This window comes from Prionailurus viverrinus, chromosome F1, assembly GCF_022837055.1.
Source record: "Prionailurus viverrinus isolate Anna chromosome F1, UM_Priviv_1.0, whole genome shotgun sequence".
Taxonomy (NCBI): Eukaryota; Metazoa; Chordata; class Mammalia; order Carnivora; family Felidae; genus Prionailurus; species Prionailurus viverrinus.
The window spans coordinates 32,633,876-32,656,635 of record NC_062577.1 but is presented as its reverse complement, the minus strand read 5'-3'; the positions used below and the strand labels follow the sequence as shown (position 1 = coordinate 32,656,635).

Genomic DNA, 22,760 nt, shown 5'->3' with positions numbered 1-22,760 from the left:
GAGGGGCGCCTGGGTGGCGCAGTCGGTTAAGCGTCCGACTTCAGCCAGGTCACGATCTCGCGGCCCGTGAGTTCGAGCCCCGCGTCAGGCTCTGGGCTGATGGCTCAGAGCCTGGAGCCTGTTTCCGATTCTGTGTCTCCCTCTCTCTCTGCCCCTCCCCCGTTCATGCTCTGTCTCTCTCTGTCCCAAAAATAAATAAATGTTGAAAAAAAAAATTAAAAAAAAAAAAAAGACACTGGAGAACGATCAAAAGCAGGGGGTCACTGGAGAGGATTTGACTCTTGGAAGAAAGGGACCACTGAATAATAGCAAAATATGTACTGTTTTCGAGCGCACATGGAGCATTCTCTAAACTGAGCAAGATAATTTTTAACAAATTTCAAAAAATTGATATGATTCCAAGTACATTACCTGATTACAGTGGAATGAATGTAGAAATCAAAACAGTTTAATAACTTAGAAATCTTCAAATATTTGAAAATTATGCAAGATACTGCTAACCAACCCATGAATCAAAGAAGAATTCATAAGGCAATTTAGAAAGTGTTTTGAATTGAATAAATTGGATAAAAAGGAAAATACAGCATATCAAAATATCAAAAACATTGCTTAGAGGAAAATTTATGACATGAAATAGTTAATGTTAGAAAAAAAAAGTCTCCATAACCTGTGCTTCTAAAAAAGAACAAATTAAGCTCTAAACAAGGAGACAGAAAGAGAGAATATCTTTAGAAATAAATCAATGAAATTGAAAAGAGAAAATTACTGAAACCAGCGCCTGGTTTGGGGGGGAAAACCAATAAAGTAGATAAAGTTATAGCCAGACTGAAAGAAAAAAAAGAAGATACTTATTATTAACATCAAAAATGAAAAAAAAACCCCAAATATCCTATAGATGTTTAAGGGATAATAGGGGAAAATTATGCAAACAAATTTGTGTTTATAAATTTGACAACATATGTATGAAATTGACAAATTCCTTCAAAGACACAAAATACCAACCCAAACTTATTCAAAGATGTACATAAGCTGAATAATTATCTCCTTCTCCTCCCCCTCTTCCTCCTCCTCCTTTGCTTTTTTAAGTAAGTTCTATGCCTAATATGAGGTTTGAACTCACAACCCTGAGATCAAGAGTCACATGCTATACCCACTAAGCCAGCTAGGCATCTCTGAATAGTCTTATATCTATTAAAGAAATAGAACTTACAGTTAAAAACCTTCCTAAAGGGGCGCCTGGGTGGCTCAGTCAGTTGAGCATGAGACTTCGTCTCGGGTCATGATCTTGCGGTTTGTGAATTCGAGCCCCAGGTCGGGCTCTGTACTGATAGCTCACAGCCTGGAGCCTGCTTCTGATTCTGTGTCTTCCTCTCTCTCTCCCTTCCCCACTTTTGCTCTCCCCCCCAACCTCAAAAATAAGTAAACATTAAAAACAAACAAAAAACTTCCCACAGTGAGAACTGCAGGCCCACCTGGCCTCCCTGGGGAATTCTAGCAAACATTTCAGGAATAAATAATAGTACCTTCATGCAAGCTTTGCAAGACATATAAGAGGAGAGGGACACCTGGGTGGCTCAGTCAGTTGCATCCAACTCTTGGTTTCAGCTCGGGTCATGATCTCTTGGTTCCTGAGTTTGAGCCCGATGTCAGGCTCTGTGCTGACAGTGAGGAGCCTGCCTTGGATTCTCTCTCTCTCCTTCTGTCTCCTTCTCTGTCCCTCTCTGTCCTTCTCTCCCTGCTCCTTCTACATGCTTTCTCTCTCAAAAATAAAAACAATAATGGAAAAAATTTAAAGACATATAAGAGAAAGGAATATTTCTCAACTCATTTCATGAGGACAGCATTACCCTGATGCCAAAACTGGACAAAAACATTGCAAGAAAATTACAAACAACATCTTTAGTGACCATAGAACCAAAACTTCTCAACAAAATGTAACAAAGCAAATCCTGCCATGTATAACAATAATAATACATCACAACAAAGTAAGATTTATCCCGTAAATGCAAGATTCGCTCAGATTCAAAGATTAATCAATATACTAGATGAGGAGACTATAAATAAAAAAAAAAGTGAAACTTTTAATAGATATTTAAAAAAAAAGCACTTCACAGAATTCATCATCTTGTTCAGGATAAAATTTCTCAACAAAGTGGGAATAGAAAGGAAGTAACTACTTCATTCTGATAAAAGCCGTCAACAAAAATCTCAGAGCTAACATTATACTTAATGTTAAGACTAATTTCCCCCCAAGCAGGAACAAGAGAAGGAAATCCACTCCCACTACTCTCCAGCGTTGTACAAGAGGTCTTAGCTACTATAACAAGGCAAGAGAAAGAATTAGACATACACATTGCAAAGTAAGAAATATAGTCTCTAATCACTTACGACTTGGTTGTATACAATATTCCAATGACTGAAGTTTTAACAAGGTTTCAAAATATAAGATCAGCATATGGAAGACAGTTATATGTTTATATACTAGGAATAAGCCATTAGAAATTGAAATCTTAATCAACAAAACTAAAAGGCAAACAACAGAATGGGAAAAGATATTTGCAAATGACCTATCGGGTAAAGGGCTAGTATCCAAAATCTGTAAAGAACTCACCAAACTCCACACCCGAAAAACAAATAATTCAGTGAAGAATTGGGCGAAAGACATGAATAGACACTTTTCCAAAGAAGACATCCAGATGGCCAAGAGATACATGAAAAGATGCTCAACATCACTTGTCATTGGAGAAATACAAATTACAACCACATTGAGATACCACATCACACCGGTCAGAGTGGCTAAAATGAACAAATCAGGAGACTACAGATGCTGGCAAGGATGTGGAGAAACGGGAATCCTCATGCACTGTTGGTGGGAATGCAAACTGGTGCAGCCACTCTGGAAAACAGTGTGGAAGTTCCTCAAAAAATTAAAAAAAGATCTACCCAATGATCCAGCAATAGCACTACTGGGAATTTACCCAAGGGATACAGGAGTGCTGATGCATAGGGGCACGTGTACCTCAATGTTTATAGCAATGCTCTTAACAATGGCCAAATTATGGAAAGAGCCTATTGTCCCACCAACAGAAGAATAGACTAAAAAGATGTGGTTTCTTATATACAATGGAATGCTACTTGGCAATGAGAAAGAATGAAATCATGCCATTTGAGCAACGTGGATGGAACTGGAAGATATTATGCTAAGTGTAATACGTCAGTCAGAGAAGGACAGATATCATATGTTTTCACTCATATTTGGATATTGAGAAACTTAGCAGAAGGCCGCGGGGGAAGGGAAGGGAGAAAAAAAATAGTTACAGAGAGGGAGGGAGGCAAACCACAAGAGACTCTTAAATACAGAGAAAAAACTGAGGTGGATGGGGGGGGTGGGGGAAAGGGGAAAATGGTTGATGGGCATTGAGGAGAGGGTCCTTGCTGGGATGAGCACTGGGTGTGGTATGTAAGCCAATTTGACAATAAGTTATATTCATAAAAAAAAAGAAATTGAAATTTTAAGAAGCATTTACAGTAGTTCCAAAATATGAAATTCTTGAGTATAAATCTAACAATATATGTGAAAGATATTAATGCTAAAACCTACTAAACACTAATAATGGAAACTAAAGAAATCCTTAATCAATGAAGGGATATACACTAGGTATGGTTTGGAGGATTCAATGTAATAGTCAAGCCTCTCTAATTTATCTAAACTCAGCACAATCACAACAAAAATCCTAGCAGAACCTTTTTTTAATGGTTATTTGTTCTTGAGAGACAGAGCATGAGTGAGGGAGGGGCAGAGAGAGAGAGAGACAGAATCCAAAACAGACTCCAGGCTCTGAGCTCTCAGCACAGAGTCCTTTGCGGAGCTCAAACCCACAAGCCATGAGACCATGACCTGAGTCGAAGCTGGACACCCAACTGACTGAGCTCCCCAGGTGATCCCAGCAGAACCTTTTGTATAAATTAAACTGATTCAGAAATTTATGTGGAAAGACAGAATATCTAGAATAGTGAAAATAATTTTGAAAAAAATTAGAAGATTCGCTCTACCGGACGTTAAGACTTAATATAAAGCACACTTAAGGCATATAATCAAAACAATGTGGTATAGGTGGGGCGCCTGGGTGGCGCAGTCGGTTAAGCATCCGACTTCAGCCAGGTCACGATCTCGCGGTCCGTGAGTTCGAGCCCCGCGTCGGGCTCTGGGCTGATGGCTCAGAGCCTGGAGCCTGTTTCCAAATCTGTGTCTCCCTCTCTCTCTGCCCCTCCCCCGTTCATGCTCAGTCTCTCTCTGTCCCAAAAATAAATAAAAAACGTTAAAAAAAAAATTAAAAAAAAAAACAATGTGGTATAGGTAAAAGGATAGCCATATAGAGAAATGGAATAGAGTACTACATCCAGAATTAGATACCTGCCAATATGTCCAGTGGGTTTTCTTCAGGTGTACGGGTATACAAACAGTTCAGTGGAAAATGATGATGTTTTCAACAAACGGTACAACACAATCAGATATCCAGGTGCCAAAAAAAGGGAACCTTCATCGATGTTAGAACCATAGACAAACATTTATTCAAAATGAATCATAGAGATCCAATAATTCCACTACTGCATATTTATCCAAGATGAAAACACTAATTTGAAAAGATATATGCACTCCTGTGTTTATTGCAGCATTATTTAGAATAGTCAAGCTATAGAAGCAACCTGAGTATCCATCAAGAGATGAATGGCTAAAGAAGATGTAATGTATGCGCGTGCGCGCGCACGCGTGGCGCGCGCGCACACACACACAGGAATATTACACAGCTATAAAAAGGATGAGATGAGAACTTGCCACTTGCAACACGAATGGACCTAGAAACTTTATGCTAAGTGAAATAAGTTAGACTGAGAAAGACAAATGCCATATGATTGCATTCACGTGTGGAATTTAAGAAACAAAACAGATGAACATAGGGAAAGGGAAGGAAAAATAAGATTAAAACAGAGAGGGAGGCAAACCATAAGAGCCTCTTAAATACGGAGAACAAACTGAGGGTTGCTGGAGGGGAGGGTGGTGGGGGATGCACTAAATGGATGATGGGCATTAAGGAGGGCACTTTTGGGGATGAGCACTGGGTGTTATGTGTGATGAATCACTACATTCTGCCTCTGACCACAATACTGCACTGTTTGTTAACTAACCTGAATTTAAATAAATAAATTTAAAAATATATAAAAAAGGAAAAAACTAAAAATGACTTCTATTTCCTTGAATAATGAATTCTACACGCTGAGCTGTGATGTGTAATTCTCATGCTAAAAAAATAAAAGAGCAATTAAAATTAAAAAATTAGGGGCGCCTGGGTGGCTCAGTCGGTTAAGCGGCCGACTTCGGCTCAGGTCATGATCTCGTGGTCCGTGGGTTTGAGCCCCGCGTCGGGCTCTGTGCTGACAGCTCAGAGCCTGGAGCCTGTTTCAGATTCTGTGTCTCCCTCTCTCTGACCCTCCCCTGTTCATGCTCTGTCTCTCCCTCTCTCAAAAATAAATAAAACGTTAAAAAAAATACAAAAAAAATAATAAAATTAAATTTAAAAATTAAAAATAAATAAACTTTGGGAAAAAATGGATCATAGAATTACATGTAAAACCTAAAACCTTAAGATTTTTGCAAGAAAACATACAAAATACTTGTGACCTAGCCAAAAATTTCTTAAATACCACCCATAAAGTGTGTGATCCTTTAAAGAAAAAAACTTGGATGTTCCAAATTTGAGACTTCTGGTCTGCAAAAAAATTGTTAAAGGAATGGGGAAAAAATTAGCAATAGACTGGGAAAAAAATATTAGCAAAGCATATATCAAATAATAACTTTTACCTATGATACATAAAGAATTCTCCAAGCTCAATCATAGAAAACAAGCCAATTTTATAAAAAAAATGGTAAAATATTTGAGTAGACCTATTTCAACAAACATGATATATGGAAGACAAAAAGCACATGAAAATTTCTCAATATAACAGAAATGTAATTTAAAACCACAAAGAGATACCACTCAACACCTCTAATAAAAGAACTGAAATTGAATACAAAAAACTAACATACCATGTACCAGCAATGATGTAAAACAATTGGAATTTTCACACATTGCTAGTAAGAATACAAAGTGGCGGGGCGCCTGGGTGGGGCAGTCGGTTAAGCGTCCGACTTCAGCCAGGTCACGATCTCACAGTCCGTGAGTTCGAGCCCCGCGTCAGGCTCTGGGCTGATGGCTCAGAGCTTGGAGCCTGTTTCCGATTCTGTGTCTCCCTCTCTCTCTGCCCCTCCCCCGTTCATGCTCTGTCTCTCTCTGTCCCAAAAATAAATAAACGTTGAAAAAAAATTAAAAAAAAAAAGAATACAAAGTGGTATATGACCACTTGGAATATATTTTTACATTTTTCATAAAGTCAAACATATACTTACTATACAACTCATCAATCCAAGTAAATGAAAACATGTTCACATAGAAACCTGTGTGAGAATACTCAGCTCCCTTAGTCGTAATTGTCCCGCACTGGAGACAACCCACTAGCCCTTTAGCTGATGAATGGCAAACCACCATGGTACGTCCGTACAATGCAATTATACTCAGCAATCGAAAGGAGTGAGCTCTAACCCATGCAGCAATAGGAATGACTCTCAAATGCATGATGCTGAGTGAAATAACTCATACTCAGAGGCCGCGATCCCCTTATGACATTCTGGAAAAGCGACTCTTTAGGAATGGACAACAGACCAGTGTTTGGCTGGTTGGTGAAGGTGGTTGTGGGGGTGGGAAGGGTTGATTACAAAGAGGCATGAGGAAATGTTGGGGGGCAATGGAGCTTTTCTGTGTCTTTATTGTTATAATTACATAATTATTTGCCTCTGTCAAACCTCATACAGCTGTCCACTTAAGAGGACGAGCTTTGCTATATGTAAATTGTGTCTAGCCAACATAACATAAAGAAAATCATTAGTGCAGTTAACAGTAGTTTCACACAATGGCGAAAAGATTAATTAATAGATTCTGAAATGAATCTATCAGGTCATGAGCAGTAGTTTACTTCCCAAGAGGTGGAGTAGAATGGGAAACAGCAGAGCACGCTGGTATGAGGCTGACCTGTATTTCAGGCCTGTGTGCTAATATACTGGTTTACGATGTAAAATGTGCCTTTCGATCTCTGGCTTGCAGGCCAAGATGTTTGGAAAACACTGCCCTAACTCCACTGGCCTTTCTGTTTCTTGAACATCCCATTTGTGTATGTTGTTGCTACCTGAGCACTTTCTTTTTGCATATCTTTGCATGGCTACTTGCTTTTCAACTTTTAAATCTGAACTCAAGTATTACCTTCTCAGAAAAGTCTTTCTTACCTTTCTAGAAAAGCAGGGTACTGCAGCCAGTGTCAGCATGACCTTTAAAAAAAATCCCTAGAATTGATGAAGATCAAAACTTGCCTCGAATTTGTATGTGGTGGTCAGACCTTTCTCAAAAATTGTCAGTAATGGAGGGACACCTGGGTGGCTTAGTCGTTTGAGCGTCCGACTTCAGCTCAGGTCATGATCTCACAGTTCATGAGGTCGAGCCCCACATCGGGCTCTGTGCTGATGGCTCGCAGCCTGGAGCCTGCTTTGGATTCTGTGTCTCCTTCTCTCTCTGCCCCTCCCCAACTTGTGCTCTGTCTCTCTATGTCTCTCAAAAAATAAATAAATGTAAAAAAAAATTGTCAGTAATGGAAAAAAATGTAGGAAAGTCAATAAAGTCTAATGACAGTCTTTCTAGATGGAAAAAAGTTATTAGATTTCTCTAAATCCATTTCATTGGAATTAAAATGTGCATATGTATAAAGGTTTCTTGGGTATTTTTTTTTTCTTTTAACACCTTGCCTTTCATTTCTTGTATGTTTCTTCCCGCTGGAAATTACTACTTGGCGCTATTTTTCCTAATCCTATGTTAAAGCAGCTTTCCATTAATTCCAGAGTTTCTGTACTTTTCAGTGGTCAGATGTGAACATCCAGTACTTGTGAATGGAAGACTGGTATCAGGAGTCAGAGAAACCTATTCCTACCAAGCAGTGGTTCTATTTGAATGCCTCCCAGGTTTCTATCTTAATGGCAGCAACCCAGTGTTCTGTGGTGGGAGAAATACTTGGGAACCTGAGATGCCGACATGTATTAAAGGTACAAATGTGTTTTTTTTCCCATCTTTTTAGTTTTAATTTTTTTGACATGAAATATCAGTGAAAACAAATAATTTAAAAAAATTTAGTATTTTGTTCCATCTTGTATTTATTTACATGATGGAGATATGACATCATTCCTATGTTGTGATTTTGTACGTTTTCATAGGGTCTTTCCACGTTATCTACATCACATACAAATTTCTCATTTAGTATTTTTATGTGTAAAAATGTATAGCAACCACTTTTATTTTTTATTTATTTATTTTTTAAATTTTTTAATGTTTATTTTTGAGAGAGAGAGAGAGAGAGAGACAGAATGTGAGCAGGGTAGGAGCAGAGAGAGAGGGAATCCGAAACAGGCTCCAGGCTCTGAGCTGTCAGCACAGAGCCCGATCAGGGCTCCAACTCACAAACCGTGAGATCATGACCTGAGCCGAAGCCGGACGCTCAACCGACTGAGCCACCCAGGCGCCCCTAGCAACCACTTTTAGAGTAGACTGAAGCATGAGAATTTTTTACATTTGTAAGTCAAGACTAAAAGAATTTTACGTACATTTATTTACACTTATAAGTCAAGAATAAAAGAATAATATTCATTTATATAAATGAAATGAAGCCAATAATTCTGAAGTCGTTGATTCTACATTATTTCGTTTTTCGGTACAGATTTCTCCCAAAATAAAACCTCTAATTTTGAGTCATTCCGATTTGTACTTTCCTGCTTATATTTTACAACAATCCTTTACATTTATGTGATTTATAGTCATTCACATTTTGAGTAGTGAAAGGGTGAAGGACGTATTTACAGCCATTTTAGTTCTATTTAGTTTTTCTAAAATTATTTGGCAGAGTCCACAGATATAAACAGGTATGTAAACTTGGGAAGGTTACATACCATTTAAGTGGGATGCATTTAACACTTAACATATAACTTATAGCATCACTCGAATTAGTATCAGTGAAGAGGAAGGATTAGGGCTTCTGTTTTTTAACGTGTGTTTTCTGGGTCGACTTTGCTGTTTCTTTCTTTCTTTTTTTTTTTTTTTTAAGTGATCAGTTTGCTCCCAGGGTATCTTCCTGGTCTAGGACTATGTTTCACTTGCTGGACTACAACCAGTTTAGTTTGTTGTTTTTTATGTAGCACAATTTAAACTGGGAAATACCTGCTGTCTCCAAATAAGACCTGTATGTCCTCCCCCACCCCACCCCTTCCAACTTCATACAATTTTTCTTTTTCCCTTTACTGGGCATTTTTATTTGGCAACTGCACCTAAACTTCATAGCAACTGAAAGGCAGGAAAAATCCTTATTCATTGAAATGAAATGAAATGAAGGATTTCCTATAGGTCAGCTACTTTGTTCAAGACTTGAAAGATTATTTTTACTATGTTGGAAGGAAATATCTTCCTGATTTCAGTGCTCCTATCTTTGGCCTCTCTTTCCATCAGAAGCAAGAGACAACAGGAATAGTGGGAAGAACATTATCCTGGGAGACCTCACTAAGGTCCTAGTTTGGCTCAGCTTACTCAAGTAACCTCATTTCTGTGGACTTTAGCTTCTTGTTTTTTGAAAGTGTTGAACTCAAACAGATCATGATTAATAGCTTTTCATTTGTTTGTATATTTCTTATGGCCATAGTATTTTAAAGGATTTGTGGAATTATGCATGTTAATACGGTAATTAGAATATATTTTTTAAATAATTCCTGTAAACCTAGTACCTGATACCCTCTTTGTGTGCTTTAGTTGAGGGCTATGAGGTTTGGGGGGAAAGAAAATGGTTTTTTTTGGTGGACTGATTTATTAAGATTGCATATGAAATTTATACTGCAGGAACCATCCGTATTTACTTACATGATCCTAGTGAGTATATGCACTGTGGTGTATCCTATGTTTGTTGATATGCTCTTTTGAAAGAGTTGAACCATAAGCATTTCATAAAGGACTTATAAAACACTGATACAGTTTAGTTTTTAGAAGAAAAATTGTAAGAAGAAGCTTACAAAGAGGACAAACTACAGGGATCCTTTTTAAAAAATCAAAATCAAAACTCTCCATGGGATTGTCAATCATTTTTTTTTCATCAGTCAGAGAAAGACTGTATCAAAAGGACCAGCAACAGATAATGGTGTTAAAGCATACTAAATGTGCAAATATTTTTTAAGTCCAAGAAATACAAGGCAGAAGAGAAAAAGGTACACCTTCTTATGTAGTATGATACGACTTGGATGGTTTTTTTTTTTTAAAGATATGTGTGTTTACTCTGAACATATTATTTTTATGATTTATTATTAGTCATCTTCTAGGATTTCCATATAAAATACAAAGTTGTAGGGAACATTCTTAGTCATACACGCTTATGAACTTGTGCAAATATACATTAGACTACATTCCCAGCAGTAGAATTGCAAACTTTGGAAAGTATTTGTATTTTTCATTTTGAGAAATAATGAGTCTTTTTTGAAAATAATTCAAAATTAAATCCATAATTTTGTGTTGATAAGGCTAGTGAATTGTATCCAATTTACTTTTCCAGGTTTCAAGCCTACTCATCCAACCAAACCTCCGGTTTCAAAGTATCCAGGTTCAGTAATTCTTTCTCCTGCTTATATAGTTAACAACTTGATAAGGTGATGAGTGGCACGTTGTGTCTTGTTCTAATTTGCATTTCTTTAATTATCATCAAAGAATTTGAATTTTTTTGCCCCACTTTGATTTATCCAGGCCCTTTGCTCATTTTTTAAAAATTAGATTTCTAGAATATTTTTCTTGTTGATTTGTGAGAGTTCGTTGTAAGTTAAAACACTTTTAATACGAAGTGAACATTTTTTCAGGGGCTTTGGGGCCTTGTTTTCGCTGGTCAGTTTCCTTTCAAGATTTTTATGGTGTACTATTGGTTACAGATGGCTTTTTGTAACATTTTGTTACATGAGTGGTAAATGGATGATATATTTTTATAAATTTTCAAACATTGTGAAAGTATACAGAGTAAAGAATTACCCTTCTTTTTCTCTAGTCTTTTACTTGAGTTAATAACTGTTAATAGTTTAGGGTTTCTCTTTATTTCTGTCCGTCAACATCCTTAGATGTGTAGTTATACATATAGTTGGGCATTTTTTCTTTTATCTTGAACAAAATTGACATCATCTTGTATGTAATTTTTTGAAACTTGCCCTTTTCCCATTGAATGTCTTATATTGGGGTTGTATTTAGATTTATTGCCATTCTTTCTGATGATGACTTTGAAATGTATACAGTATTTATTTATTTAACTATTCTGTTAGTGGTCTTTTACATGTATAGAAATTTTGCATCAATAAGTAGATGGACTGATGGATGTATCGATCTTCTCCCTAATGGCTGTGTGTGTTTTGCCTGTCTTATAAAAGCTTTAGGCTTTTCCCATGCTAAAACTTTATAAACATTTCAACCCTGTGTTCTGATTATATTCTTTGCATTTAAATCATTGGTGCATCTGAAATTCGTTCTGACAAATGGAGTGAGATAGGTCTCCTCTCCACTCTACCCACCCCCTTGTAATGGTGAAATAGCAACATCTGTTGAAGAAGTTGTCCTCTCTCCAACTGTTTTCCAGTCATCTTTATGTTTCCTTGAACTCTGGCCATTCTGAGTCATTTTCCCCCACTATAATACTGTGAAATATTTGGGGTTTTTAAAAATTTTTATTTAAGTTTATTTATTTTGAGAGGGAGAGAGTGAGAGCAGAGCAGAGGAGGGGCAGAGAGAGAGGGAGAGAGAGAGAATCCCAAGCAGGCTCCTCACTGACCGCACGGAGCCCGACGTGGGGCTTGAACCTGCGAACCATGATGTCGTGACCTGAGCTGAGCCATCCAGGTGCCCCACTATAATTTGTTTTAATATCTGGCAGAACACTTCCTTTTCAGCAACATTTAGACTATTCTGCATATTAGTTTTTCTAGATAAACTTGTATTATATTTTATTACTGTTTTAACCATTTTCAATGTGCATTTCAGTGGCATAAAGTGCATCCACATTGTTTGTAACCAGCACTATCCCCCAAACTTTTTCATCATCTCAAATTGAAACCTTATACACATTAAACAATAACTCAATCCGCCCCCACCCCCCCCCCACCCCATCCCTGGTAACCATTCTGTTTTCTGTCTTTATAAATTTAACTAGTCGAGCTACTTCATAGAAGTGGAATCATTTCTGCCTTATTTCATGTAGCATAATGTTTTCAAGGTTCATCCACCTTGCAGCATGTATCAGAACTTAATTCCTTTCTATGGCTGAATAATATTCCATTGTTTTGTACATTTTGTTTGTTCATTCATCTGTTGAAAAGACACTTGCTTGGGTTTTTTCCACATTTTGGCTACTCTGAATAATGTATCTCTGAATATTGGCTTTCAAGTGTTTGAGTCCTACTTTCAATTGTGAACTTAACAATTGAAAAGTTTTAATTTTGGGCCCCTGTTTGCAATTTTGGGGTGCTATATATCTAGGAGAATTGCTGGTTATATGACAATTCGGTGTTTACTTTTTCGAGGAACAACCATACTGTCTTCCATAGTGGCTATACCATTTTACATTCCCATCAGCAACAAAAGTTCCGATTTCGTGGGGTGCCTAGGTCCAACTCTTGGTTTCGGTTCACGGTATGATCTCAGTATCATGAGATCAGCCCTGTGTCAGGCTCCACACTGGGTATAGAGCCTGCTTGGGATTCTCTACCTCTATTGCCTGTGCTGTCTCTCTCTCTCTCAAAAAAAAATTTAAATTTCTTTTTTTTGTTGTTGTTGTTTTAATTTGAAAAAGTTTCAATTTCTTGACCTCTATCAACACGTATTATTTTCTGCTTTTTGGTAATAACCATCATAATATATGTTAGGTAATATACATGAGGTATATTGTGGTTTTTACTTGCATTTCCTTAACAATTAATAATGTGTTGAGCATCCTCTTGTGTGCTTAATGGCCATTTGTATATCTTCTTTGGAGAAATGTCTATTCAAGTCCTTTGTCCATTTTTGATGGGTTGTTTTTCTGTCTTGTTTTTGAGTTTTAGGAGCTCATTTTATATTTTGGATCTCAATCCCTTATTAGATATATGATTTTCAAATGTTTTTTTTCCCCGTTCTGTGGGTTGTTTTTTCACTCTATTGTTAGTGTCCTTTGATGCACAAAAGTTTTTAGTTTTAATGTAGTCTAATTTGTTTGGTTTTTCCTTTTGTTGCCTATGCTTTTGGTGTCACATTCAATAAAACGTTACCAGATCCAACATCATGAAGCCTGAACTCTTATTTTCTTCTAAGAGTTTTATGGTTTTAGATATTTATGGTCTTTGATCGATTTTGAATTAACTTTTGTGTTTGGTGTATGGCAAGTGTTAAAATTCATCCTTTTGTGTATGTGGATATCCAGTTTTCAAAACCATTTGTGAGAAGTTGGCTCTTTCCCTATTGAATTTTGATAGCACCCTCGTAGAGAATTATTTGACTATATATGCAAAGGTTTATTTTGTGGCCTCTCTTCTATTCCATTGGTCTGTCTGTCTGTCTTTTGTTTTTTTAATGTTTATTTACTTTTGAAAGAGAGAGAGCAGGGGAAGGGCAGAGACAAAGGGAGAGAGAAAATCCCAAGCAGGCTTCATGACATCAGCTCAGAGTCTGACATGGAGCTTGAACTCACAAACCATGAGATCATGACATGAGCTAAAATCAAGGGTCAGACGCTTACCTGACTGAGCCACCCAGGTGCCCTGCTTTATGCCAGTGCCATTCTGTTTTGATTATTGTACTTGTAGTAAGTTTTGAAATCAGGAAGTAGAAGTCCTTCCAACTTTGCTCTCTCTTTTCATGATTGCTTTAACTATTCCTTGTCCCTTGAGATTCCATATGAATTTTCAAATGGATTTTTCTATTTCTGCAAAGAGCATCATTAGGTTTTTGGTGGGTTGCACTTCATCTGTAGGTTGCTTCATATCACATTGGCATCTTAACTTTATTAGGTCCTCCAATCCATGAACACAGGATTTCTTTCCAGTTACTTAGGTCTTTTTAAATTTCTTACTGCGGTGTTTTATAGTTTTCCGTGTACAAATCTTTTACCTCCTTTGTGAAGTTTATTCCAAAGTCTTTTATTATTTTTTTAGAATTTTATTTAAATCCAAGTTAGTTAACTATAGTGTAATTATGGTTTCAGGAATAGAATTTCGTGATTCATCACTTACGTATAACACCTAGTGCTCATCCCATCAAGTGCCTTCCTTAGTGCCCATCACCCATTTCGCCCATCCTCCCACCAACCACCCCTCCAGCAATCCTCAGTTTGTTCTCTGTATTTAAGAGTCCCCTTATAGCAGCACTATCAACAATAGCCAAATTGTTGAGTGTCCATCAATTGACGAATGGATAAAGATGTGGTTTATAGATACAGTGGAATACTACTTGGCAATGAGAAAGAATGAAATCTGGCCATTTGCAACTACATGGATGGAACTGGAAGGTATTATGCTAAGTGAAATAAGTCAGTCAGAGAAATACAGATACCATATGTTTTCACTCATACGTGGAACTTGAGAAACTTCACAGAAGACCATGGGGGAAGGGAAGGGGAAAAAATAGTTACAAAGCGACAGGGAGGCAAACCATAAGAGACTGTTACATACAGAGAACGAACTGAGGGTTGAGGGGGAGGCAGGAGGGAGGAGGAAATGGGTAATGGACATTAAAGAGGGCACTTGTTAAGATGAGCACTGGGTGCTGTATGTAAGCAAGAAATCATGAGAATCTACTCCCCAAACCAAGAGCACACTGTATGCGCTGTATGTTAGCTAACTTGACAATAAATTATTTTTAGAAAAATAAATAAACAAACATTTTTTAAAAAGGGTCTCTTATGGTTTGCCTCCCTCTCTGTTTTTCTTACTTTTCCTTCTCTTCCCCTATGTTCATCTGTTTTGCTTCTTAAATTCCACATATGAGTGAAATAATATATTTGTCTTTCTCCAACTGACTTATTTCGCTTCGCACGTATTGAATGTATTCGTTCTAGTTCCATCCACATTGTTGCAAAGGGCAGGATGTCATTGTTTTAAATCACTGAGTAATATTCCATTTTAAATATATTCCTTATCTTCTTTATCTATTCATCAGTCAGTGGGCATCTTTCCATAATTTCGTTATTGTCAATAGTGCTTCTATAAACATCGGGGTCCGTGTGCCCCTTTGAATCAGCATTTTATATCCTCTGAATAAATATCTAGTAGTGCAATTGCCAGGTCATAGGGTAGCTCCTTTTCATTCAATTGTAAATGGAATTGTTTTCTTAATTTCCTTTTTACATTGCTTACTGTTAGTGTGTAGAAACACAATTGATTTTTTTAATTTATTTTATTTATTATTATTTTTTTAAATATGAAATTTATTGTCAAGTTGGTTTCCATAAAACACCCAGTGCTCATCCCAACAGGTGCCCTCCTCAATACCCATCACCCGCCCACCGCTCCCTCCCACTCCCCATCAACTTTTATTTTTTTTAATGTTTTAATTTATTTTTGAGACAGAGAGAGACAGAGCATGAGCAGGGGAGGGGCAGACAGAGGGGGAGACACAGAATCCGAAGCAGTTCCAGTCTCTGAGCTGTCAGCACAGAGCCCGACGCAGGGCTCGAACCCACAGAGTGTGAGATCATGACCTGAGCTGAAGTTGGATGCTCAACCGACTGAGTCACCCAGGTGCCCCAAAACACAATTGATTTTTGCATGTTGATTTTGTATCCTGCAACTTTACTGAATTCATTTATTGGTTGTACTAGGTGTGTGTGTGTGTGTGTGTGTGTGTGTGTGTGTGTGTGTGTGATCTTTAGAGTTTTCTATGTAAAATATCATGTCATGTGTGAACAGAGATCATCTTATTTCTTCCCAATTTGGATGCTTTTAATTTTTTTTTACCTAATTGCTCTAATATGAACTTGCAGTATTTATGCTGAATAGAAGTGACAAACATAAGCACCCTGTCCTGTTCCTGATCTTAAAGGAAAACTTGCAGTCTTAAATATGATGTTGGCTTTGGGTTTTTCATAAATGGCTTTTATTATGTTGAAGAGTCTTTCTATTCCTGATCAACTTCTAAATTGTTTTAAAGTCCTCCTCTATCTTTTAATTTTAAGTAGACTCATGTTGAATTCGGGCTAATTTTGAGGATGCGGTGGTGAAAATTTTCTTGCCATACTACAGAATCTTGTCACAGGAAATACCAATGTACAGGAAGAAGATTGTTGGTGACATCAAATATAAATTTATAACTTATGATATTTTTATTAAGAAACATTAATATATAAGGAAAATGAAATTATTAGCAGTTTCGTACAAAAGCAAAAAATAAAAACCAGTGAATTTATGGATCTTTAAGGTTTAGTCTTTCTTCTTTTTTTCCATTTTGCCCCCCAGGCTATCCTGAGCCCAATGAATCAGCATTATTTGAAGAACTGGAGGAATTAGGTATTACTTTGGCTATTACTCTTCCTTATGAAACCTTGGAGTACTATATAGAAATAGCTATCATGTTCCAATTATTTGTAGTTAAGGAAGGAACCAAGTTTCACAAAATTTGACATTGATAGTGATTTTAGTAGTCCAGATAACATGATAAACATAAGTGGTACTTATGTGTAGACACATGTAGGTAATTTCCTCCCATCTAGGGAATTCTAAGTGCCCAATAAGCTTTACTAAATAACCTGGTGTAGTAGCCACAACACAAAACAATGAAAAGCGATTCCAATTAAGAGTTTCACAAGATGGCCCCTGGATGTGGGCTCAGAGTCCAAGGGCTCTGTGATCAGAATGATCTGGGCACACTAGCGGTCATGCTAAAACTACACTGAGGAACTCTTTCTTTGCTGTCGTGTATAGATAGATGTAGTGTATGATCTGAGCAAGATTAAATGCGACTACTCTCTGGGACCCTTGTGTGCTCAATTATCTTCAAACTGTTTTCATGTTTTCCCAGATGCAGGTATCATTGCTGTGATTATTCTTACTATCCGTAAGTAGCCCAAACTTCAATGCCACTTAAATCAAAATAGTATTGCGAGGAAGTGCATTATTTTTTTAAGTGACTTTTCAGTTTCTGAGGTTTTTATAGCTTGAAATGAAGTACAGCAGTCTAGAACAGTCTGACCTTGTATATGATACTACCCGTTTTGCTGGTGAATGTATATTCTTTTATATTCCACTTGTCCACTTAGTAACAAACCTAAATACTCCATGTGTTTTCGGGATGATTAGTCATGACCCTGCGTCCCAAATATGCTTTGGGTACTTTTCTAAACTAAGCAAGGATTCTTCCCTGACTTACCGTGGACTGTTCATGAACTTCTGATAGTGAAGAGTCTAGATGGAATATGAATCTATATGTGCTTAAATGAAGTAGCATTTTCTGACCACTGAAATGTAACCAACACTTGCTTATTTCTGCTGCTACATTTTGAATCCTGGCAATTAGCTCTCGGTTACATGTCGTTTGTTTCCTGGTTTCTTGTAGTTGTCGGCCTTGCAGTACTTTGCACCTGCCTGTACAGATGTCTTCAAAGAAAGAAAGGGTAAATTAAAGGACATTTCTTCTAACTTCCGGTCCTTCTCACTCCTCACCTACGTGCGTGCAGCATTTGCACCTGTGCCTATGCCATCTTTCCCTAAGCTGAGCCCGCATCAGTGTGCCCTGCCAGTCGCATCTGTTTACTAACAATATTTTAGGCTGCTTTTCCTGTCCCGGCGGCCAGAGCAACCTGCGCAGACTTGCTTCGTCTGTTAGGACTTCACGAAAAGTTTCTGCGGGGTGGGACTTGAGGTTTAAGTTCTGTAGCAAATCACGGAGCGTTACGGGGCCTTCCCCACCCAGCTTCCCCCTATTTCCTAAATTGGACCAGGGGGGCCAAGATGAAACTTAGAACAGTTCACTGTGGAGACTCGGACAGTTGTATTCAGTGCAGTTTTTATGTGAAAGTTTCCATTTGTCCGGGTAAGTTAGGGAATTGTAAGAAGCTGTGCAGGTGTCTCTTTCGAATACCCAGTTTGATTTCTTTTCCTTTAGAGCTGTTACTTACACTTGTTAAACCGGGGAGTGAAAAGCAGCAGTGTTTGATTTCCCTCTTATGTTCTCTCAATTTACTAGGTTGCAGTAAAACTGTTGGGGTTAAACTTAACATTACTGAGGGGTAAGATTTACAAGGCACCGCATTACCCTTATTTTTGTTTTCGTCTATGAAAATGAAAAATGTGGGGGAGGGACTTATAATAGAAAAAAAAAGTGTACAAGTACGTATCTTCTAGGGAGAATAGGGTTTTTAAACATCAAACTTAAATTTTAATGAAATAGTTTTCTTTTTTTTTTTAATTTTTTTTTAATTTTTTTTTTTCAACGTTTATTTATTTTTGGGACAGAGAGAGACAGAGCATGAACGGGGGAGGGGCAGAGAGAGAGGGAGACACAGAATCGGAAACAGGCTCCAAGCTCTGAGCCATCAGCCCAGAGCCTGACGCGGGGCTCAAACTCCCGGACCGGGAGATCGTGACCTGGCTGAAGTCAGACGCCCAACCGACTGCGCCACCCAGGTGCCCCTTAACTTTTTTTTAATGTTTATTTATTTTGGGGACAGAGAGAGACAGAGCATGAATGGGGGAGGGGCAGAGAGAGAGGGAGACACAGAAACGGAAGCAGGCTCCAGGCTCTGAGCCATCAGCCCAGAGCCTGACTCGGGGTTCGAACTCACGGACCGCGAGATCGTGACCTGAGCTGAAGTCAGACGCTTAACCGACTGAGCCACCCAGGCGCCCCTGAAATACTTTTCAATTTAGTGAAAGACTTAGAATAAATCCTGGAGCATAGACTAAGATTAGGTACTTTGAAATTTGATTTTTATTGATTTTCAATAATTTTCTTTCCTTGTAGTCTTGGAAATGACTTTCACAGCAAACCTAATAATTTTAAGACTTTTGGTATTCATGGTTTTATGATATATTTTGCCTTTATACTAGTCATCTGGTTTAGGGCATGTAATAAAAATACATTCTCTACACATAACGAGCTCAAACTCTTTTATGTTATTGGTTATCTTTTTTATTTTTATTTTTATTTTTTTTAATTTTTTTTTCAACGTTTATTTATTTTTGGGACAGAGAGAGACAGAGCATGAACGGGGGAGGGGCAGAGAGAGAGGGAGACACAGAATCGGAAACAGGCTCCAGGCTCTGAGCCATCAGCCCAGAGCCTGACGCGGGGCTCGAACTCACGGACCGCAAGATCGTGTGACCTGGCTGAAGTCGGACGCTTAACCGACTGCGCCACCCAGGCGCCCCTTGGTTATCTTTTTTAAATCACAATGCCTCCACTTGAATCTTCAATCTTATATTTGTAGGACACTTGATATGCATATTTGATTTGTCAATCAGTAGCATACATTTTTTAAATTACACATACACATAGCGCGAGTCGGAAATATTGTCAGTAGAAAATTCTTACAAGTCTCAAAAAGTTTTGTGGCGAAAGCAAGACAAGATAGCTTTTTGCTCCTCACTTTCCTTTTTTGTTTAAATTCTCTGCATCAAAATGCTGGTTCCTTCAAAGTATTAATCGAAATCTCTTTAGCTACCAAGTAATGGGTCTTGTAAGCTGAGCCTCTGGTTCAAGATGACAACGTGAGAGGATCCCCTGAACTCACCTCCTGTCCGACACACGACGTCTATAGCCACGTTCAGAACAGTTTCTCTCTGAAGGAGATCTGAAAACTAAATCTACGTTGGGTGGATACAAAACCACATCAAGAGGTGCCTGGCTGGCTCAGTCAGTGGAGCATGTGACTCTTGGTCTCAGGGTCATGAGTTCAAGCCCCACATTGGGTGTGGAGCCTACTTGAAAAAAAAAAAGAAGACAAACAAACAAACCCACATCAAAAATGAGTAGGAGATAGTGTCTCACCATAAACTCCTCCCCCAGTGTGGCAACCCACAGTTAGATGGAAGCTCACAACTCTGAGCTTCTTCCTGGGAAGCCAAATGTTTGAACCCCACGTCTGGCACCTCAGCTTTTAAGACCTGCACCCCGAGATGGGTCCACAAAACATCTGGCTCTGAAAGCCAGTGGGGCCTATGTCCACAAGGCTACAGCCAACCGAGAAACAGTTCTTAAAGTGCTCATGTGGTTTTACTTTGGCCAACCCTCCAGGGTACAGCACAGACACAGCAGTCTGAAATGCACCCCGTCTTTCTGGGAAAGAGGCCTATTAGCTTATCTGTGTAGCTGAGGCCTGAGGTGACAGGCTTCTACCTAGACCCAAGTCTGGCCGCAGTCCTCTCCACAGACCTTGGAGGGCCGGAGCGACCTTTCACGCTCCCTCTGCCGTGCTCCACATCGCCAGTACCTCCCGAAACGGAGCTTGTGCACCTGTCTGGTGGCCCTCAGGGCTTATGTTGGCGGGTCACGTAGGACTGGAATAAATGGAGGAACAGTTGTTAACTGGCCGCCCTACCCAGGACACAGCACAGAGGTGGCCAACTGAAATCATCCCGGTCTTTCTGTGACTCGCCTTTTAGCTTATCTGCATAGCTATGGCCTGAGGAACGGGCTTCTAATTAAACACATGTCGGTGAGCCCAAGGCAATCCCCCCCCACCAGAAACTGGGGAGACTGGTGGGCAGGCACCATCCTTGAACTCGCCTATCCTGCCCCAGATTGTCAGTGTCTCTGAGAAAGGACCTCATATACACGTCTGGCACCACAGCTTTTGTGGCTGCAACTCACACGTCCCTTGATAACCAGGCCCTGCTGGTCAGCAGTGCAGTAACAAATAAAGAGACAGTTCTTTTTTTTATGTTTATCTTTGAGAGAGATGGAGAGACAAAGCATGAGCAGAGAAGGGGCAGAGAGAAAGGGAGACACAGAATCTGAAGCAGACTCCAGGCTCCGAGCTGTCAGCACAGAGCTTAACGTGGAGTTCAAATTCACGAATCTTGAGATCATAACCTGAACCGAAGTCTGACGCTTAACCTACTGAGCCACCCAGGCACCCCGACATGTGAAATTATTTTGAAAAGAATCATTTATTTCCTAGATCAGGGTCTCTTGCTACTACAGATATATGTTTTTAGTTGTCCATTTTCCTACTAGGCCTCTGGATTTAATTCCTGTACTAAATTATGCTATCTGTATATCTTGCCTTTTAGTGAAACAGAGGTTAGAGGTGAATATACCACTTACTGGAATAGATCAACCACTGAGGCAGAGCAGATGTACCAAGTGGTTTCTACGAATGAGGGCATCACTTTATCTTTCGATACAATTAAAGTCTTAAGATCTACAGAAGCTGTTCTCCAGTGCTTGTACTCTCACGATGCAACCATTAAGCCATAAGGCTGACATTTCAATGTGGTTTGAGTGTAATCACCACCCTTTGATGCTGCTTTGAATGGTGTATGCATTTGGGTATGAACATCTGGCCTGTTTTCCCTTAAATAACACTTGTATTTATAAGGCAACTCTGTACAATACCCCTGGGAGTATTTAGATGGGGAAACAATTTTTAAACTAAATCTCCATATCTAGGGAACTATCGTCCAAAATAAATTACATTGCATTTGTAAAGAAAGTTATTTTGGGGGCACCTGGGTGGCTCAGTCGGTTAAGCGGCCGACTTCGGCTCAGGTCACGATCTCGCGGTCTGTGAGTTCGAGCCCCGCGTCGGGCTCTGTGCTGACAGCTCAGAGCCTGGAGCCTGTTTCAGATTCTGTGTCTCCCTCTCTCTGACCCTCCCCTGTTCGTGCTCTGTCTCTCCCTGTCTCAAAAATAAATAAATGTGGGGCGCCTGGGTGGCGCAGTCGGTTAAGCGTCCGACTTCAGCCAGGTCACGATCTCGCGGTCCGGAGTTCAAGCCCCGCGTCAGGCTCTGGGCTGATGGCTCAGAGCCTGGAGCCTGTTTCTGATTCTGTGTCTCCCTCTCTCTCTGCCCCTCCCCCGTTCATGCTCTGTCTCTCTCTGTCCCAAAAATAAATAAACGTTGAAAAAAAAAATTTTTTTTAATTAAAAAAATAAATAAATAAATAAATGTTAAAAAAAATAAAAAGAAAGAAAGTTATTTTAAAGTCTCTTTTGTTCACAGAGTAATGCCAAGTCTTAAGATTCATTCTTTCAACAACTCTAAAATGTGTTTTATATATGGTTGGGTGTTAAATGCATTTACAAATATATATATTCTACCTCAGCCCTTAAACATTAGAAACAAGAACACTGAAAACTGGGAATGTGAACAAGTTTGACTTCCTGAACTAAGAATATTATTGAGAAATACTCAAAGTAAATAGGGTAGAATTCTATATACTTTTTAGCTATTTATAATATCTTGGTGACCGAAGGAAGCTATAAAGTTTATGGCCTTTGTTCTTCACTTTTTCAAACAACAGTAACAGTGAGAAATCAGTTAGGAATTCAGAATCAGTCAGAAACTTCTGTACGTTAGAGAGCTCTCACACTTGTAGCAGTGCTGGGCGGGGGCACAGAATGAACCTGTGGCCTGTAGTCTTCTCGAAGAGG

At 38.8% G+C, this 22,760-nt stretch overlaps 1 protein-coding gene across 6 annotated transcripts in view; it reads left to right on the top strand.

The window, feature by feature from the left end:
- Positions 1-18,622, top strand: part of LOC125155674 (membrane cofactor protein-like) — a 32,984-nt gene extending 14,362 nt beyond the window's left edge. For 4 of the 6 annotated variants that reach the window (XM_047841174.1, XM_047841171.1, XM_047841176.1 and 1 more), the window contains exons 6-10: positions 8,003-8,185; positions 10,723-10,770; positions 16,625-16,675; positions 17,187-17,222; positions 17,721-18,622. In XM_047841174.1, the coding sequence (XP_047697130.1) occupies positions 8,003-8,185; positions 10,723-10,770; positions 16,625-16,675; positions 17,187-17,222; positions 17,721-17,782 (380 nt within the window). In that variant the 3' untranslated portion in view covers positions 17,783-18,622. The remainder of the gene's footprint in view (positions 1-8,002; positions 8,186-10,722; positions 10,771-16,624; positions 16,676-17,186; positions 17,223-17,720) is intronic. The other 2 variants (XM_047841172.1, XM_047841177.1) reach the window with 2 other exon arrangements.
- Positions 18,623-22,760: the final 4,138 nt, after the last annotated feature.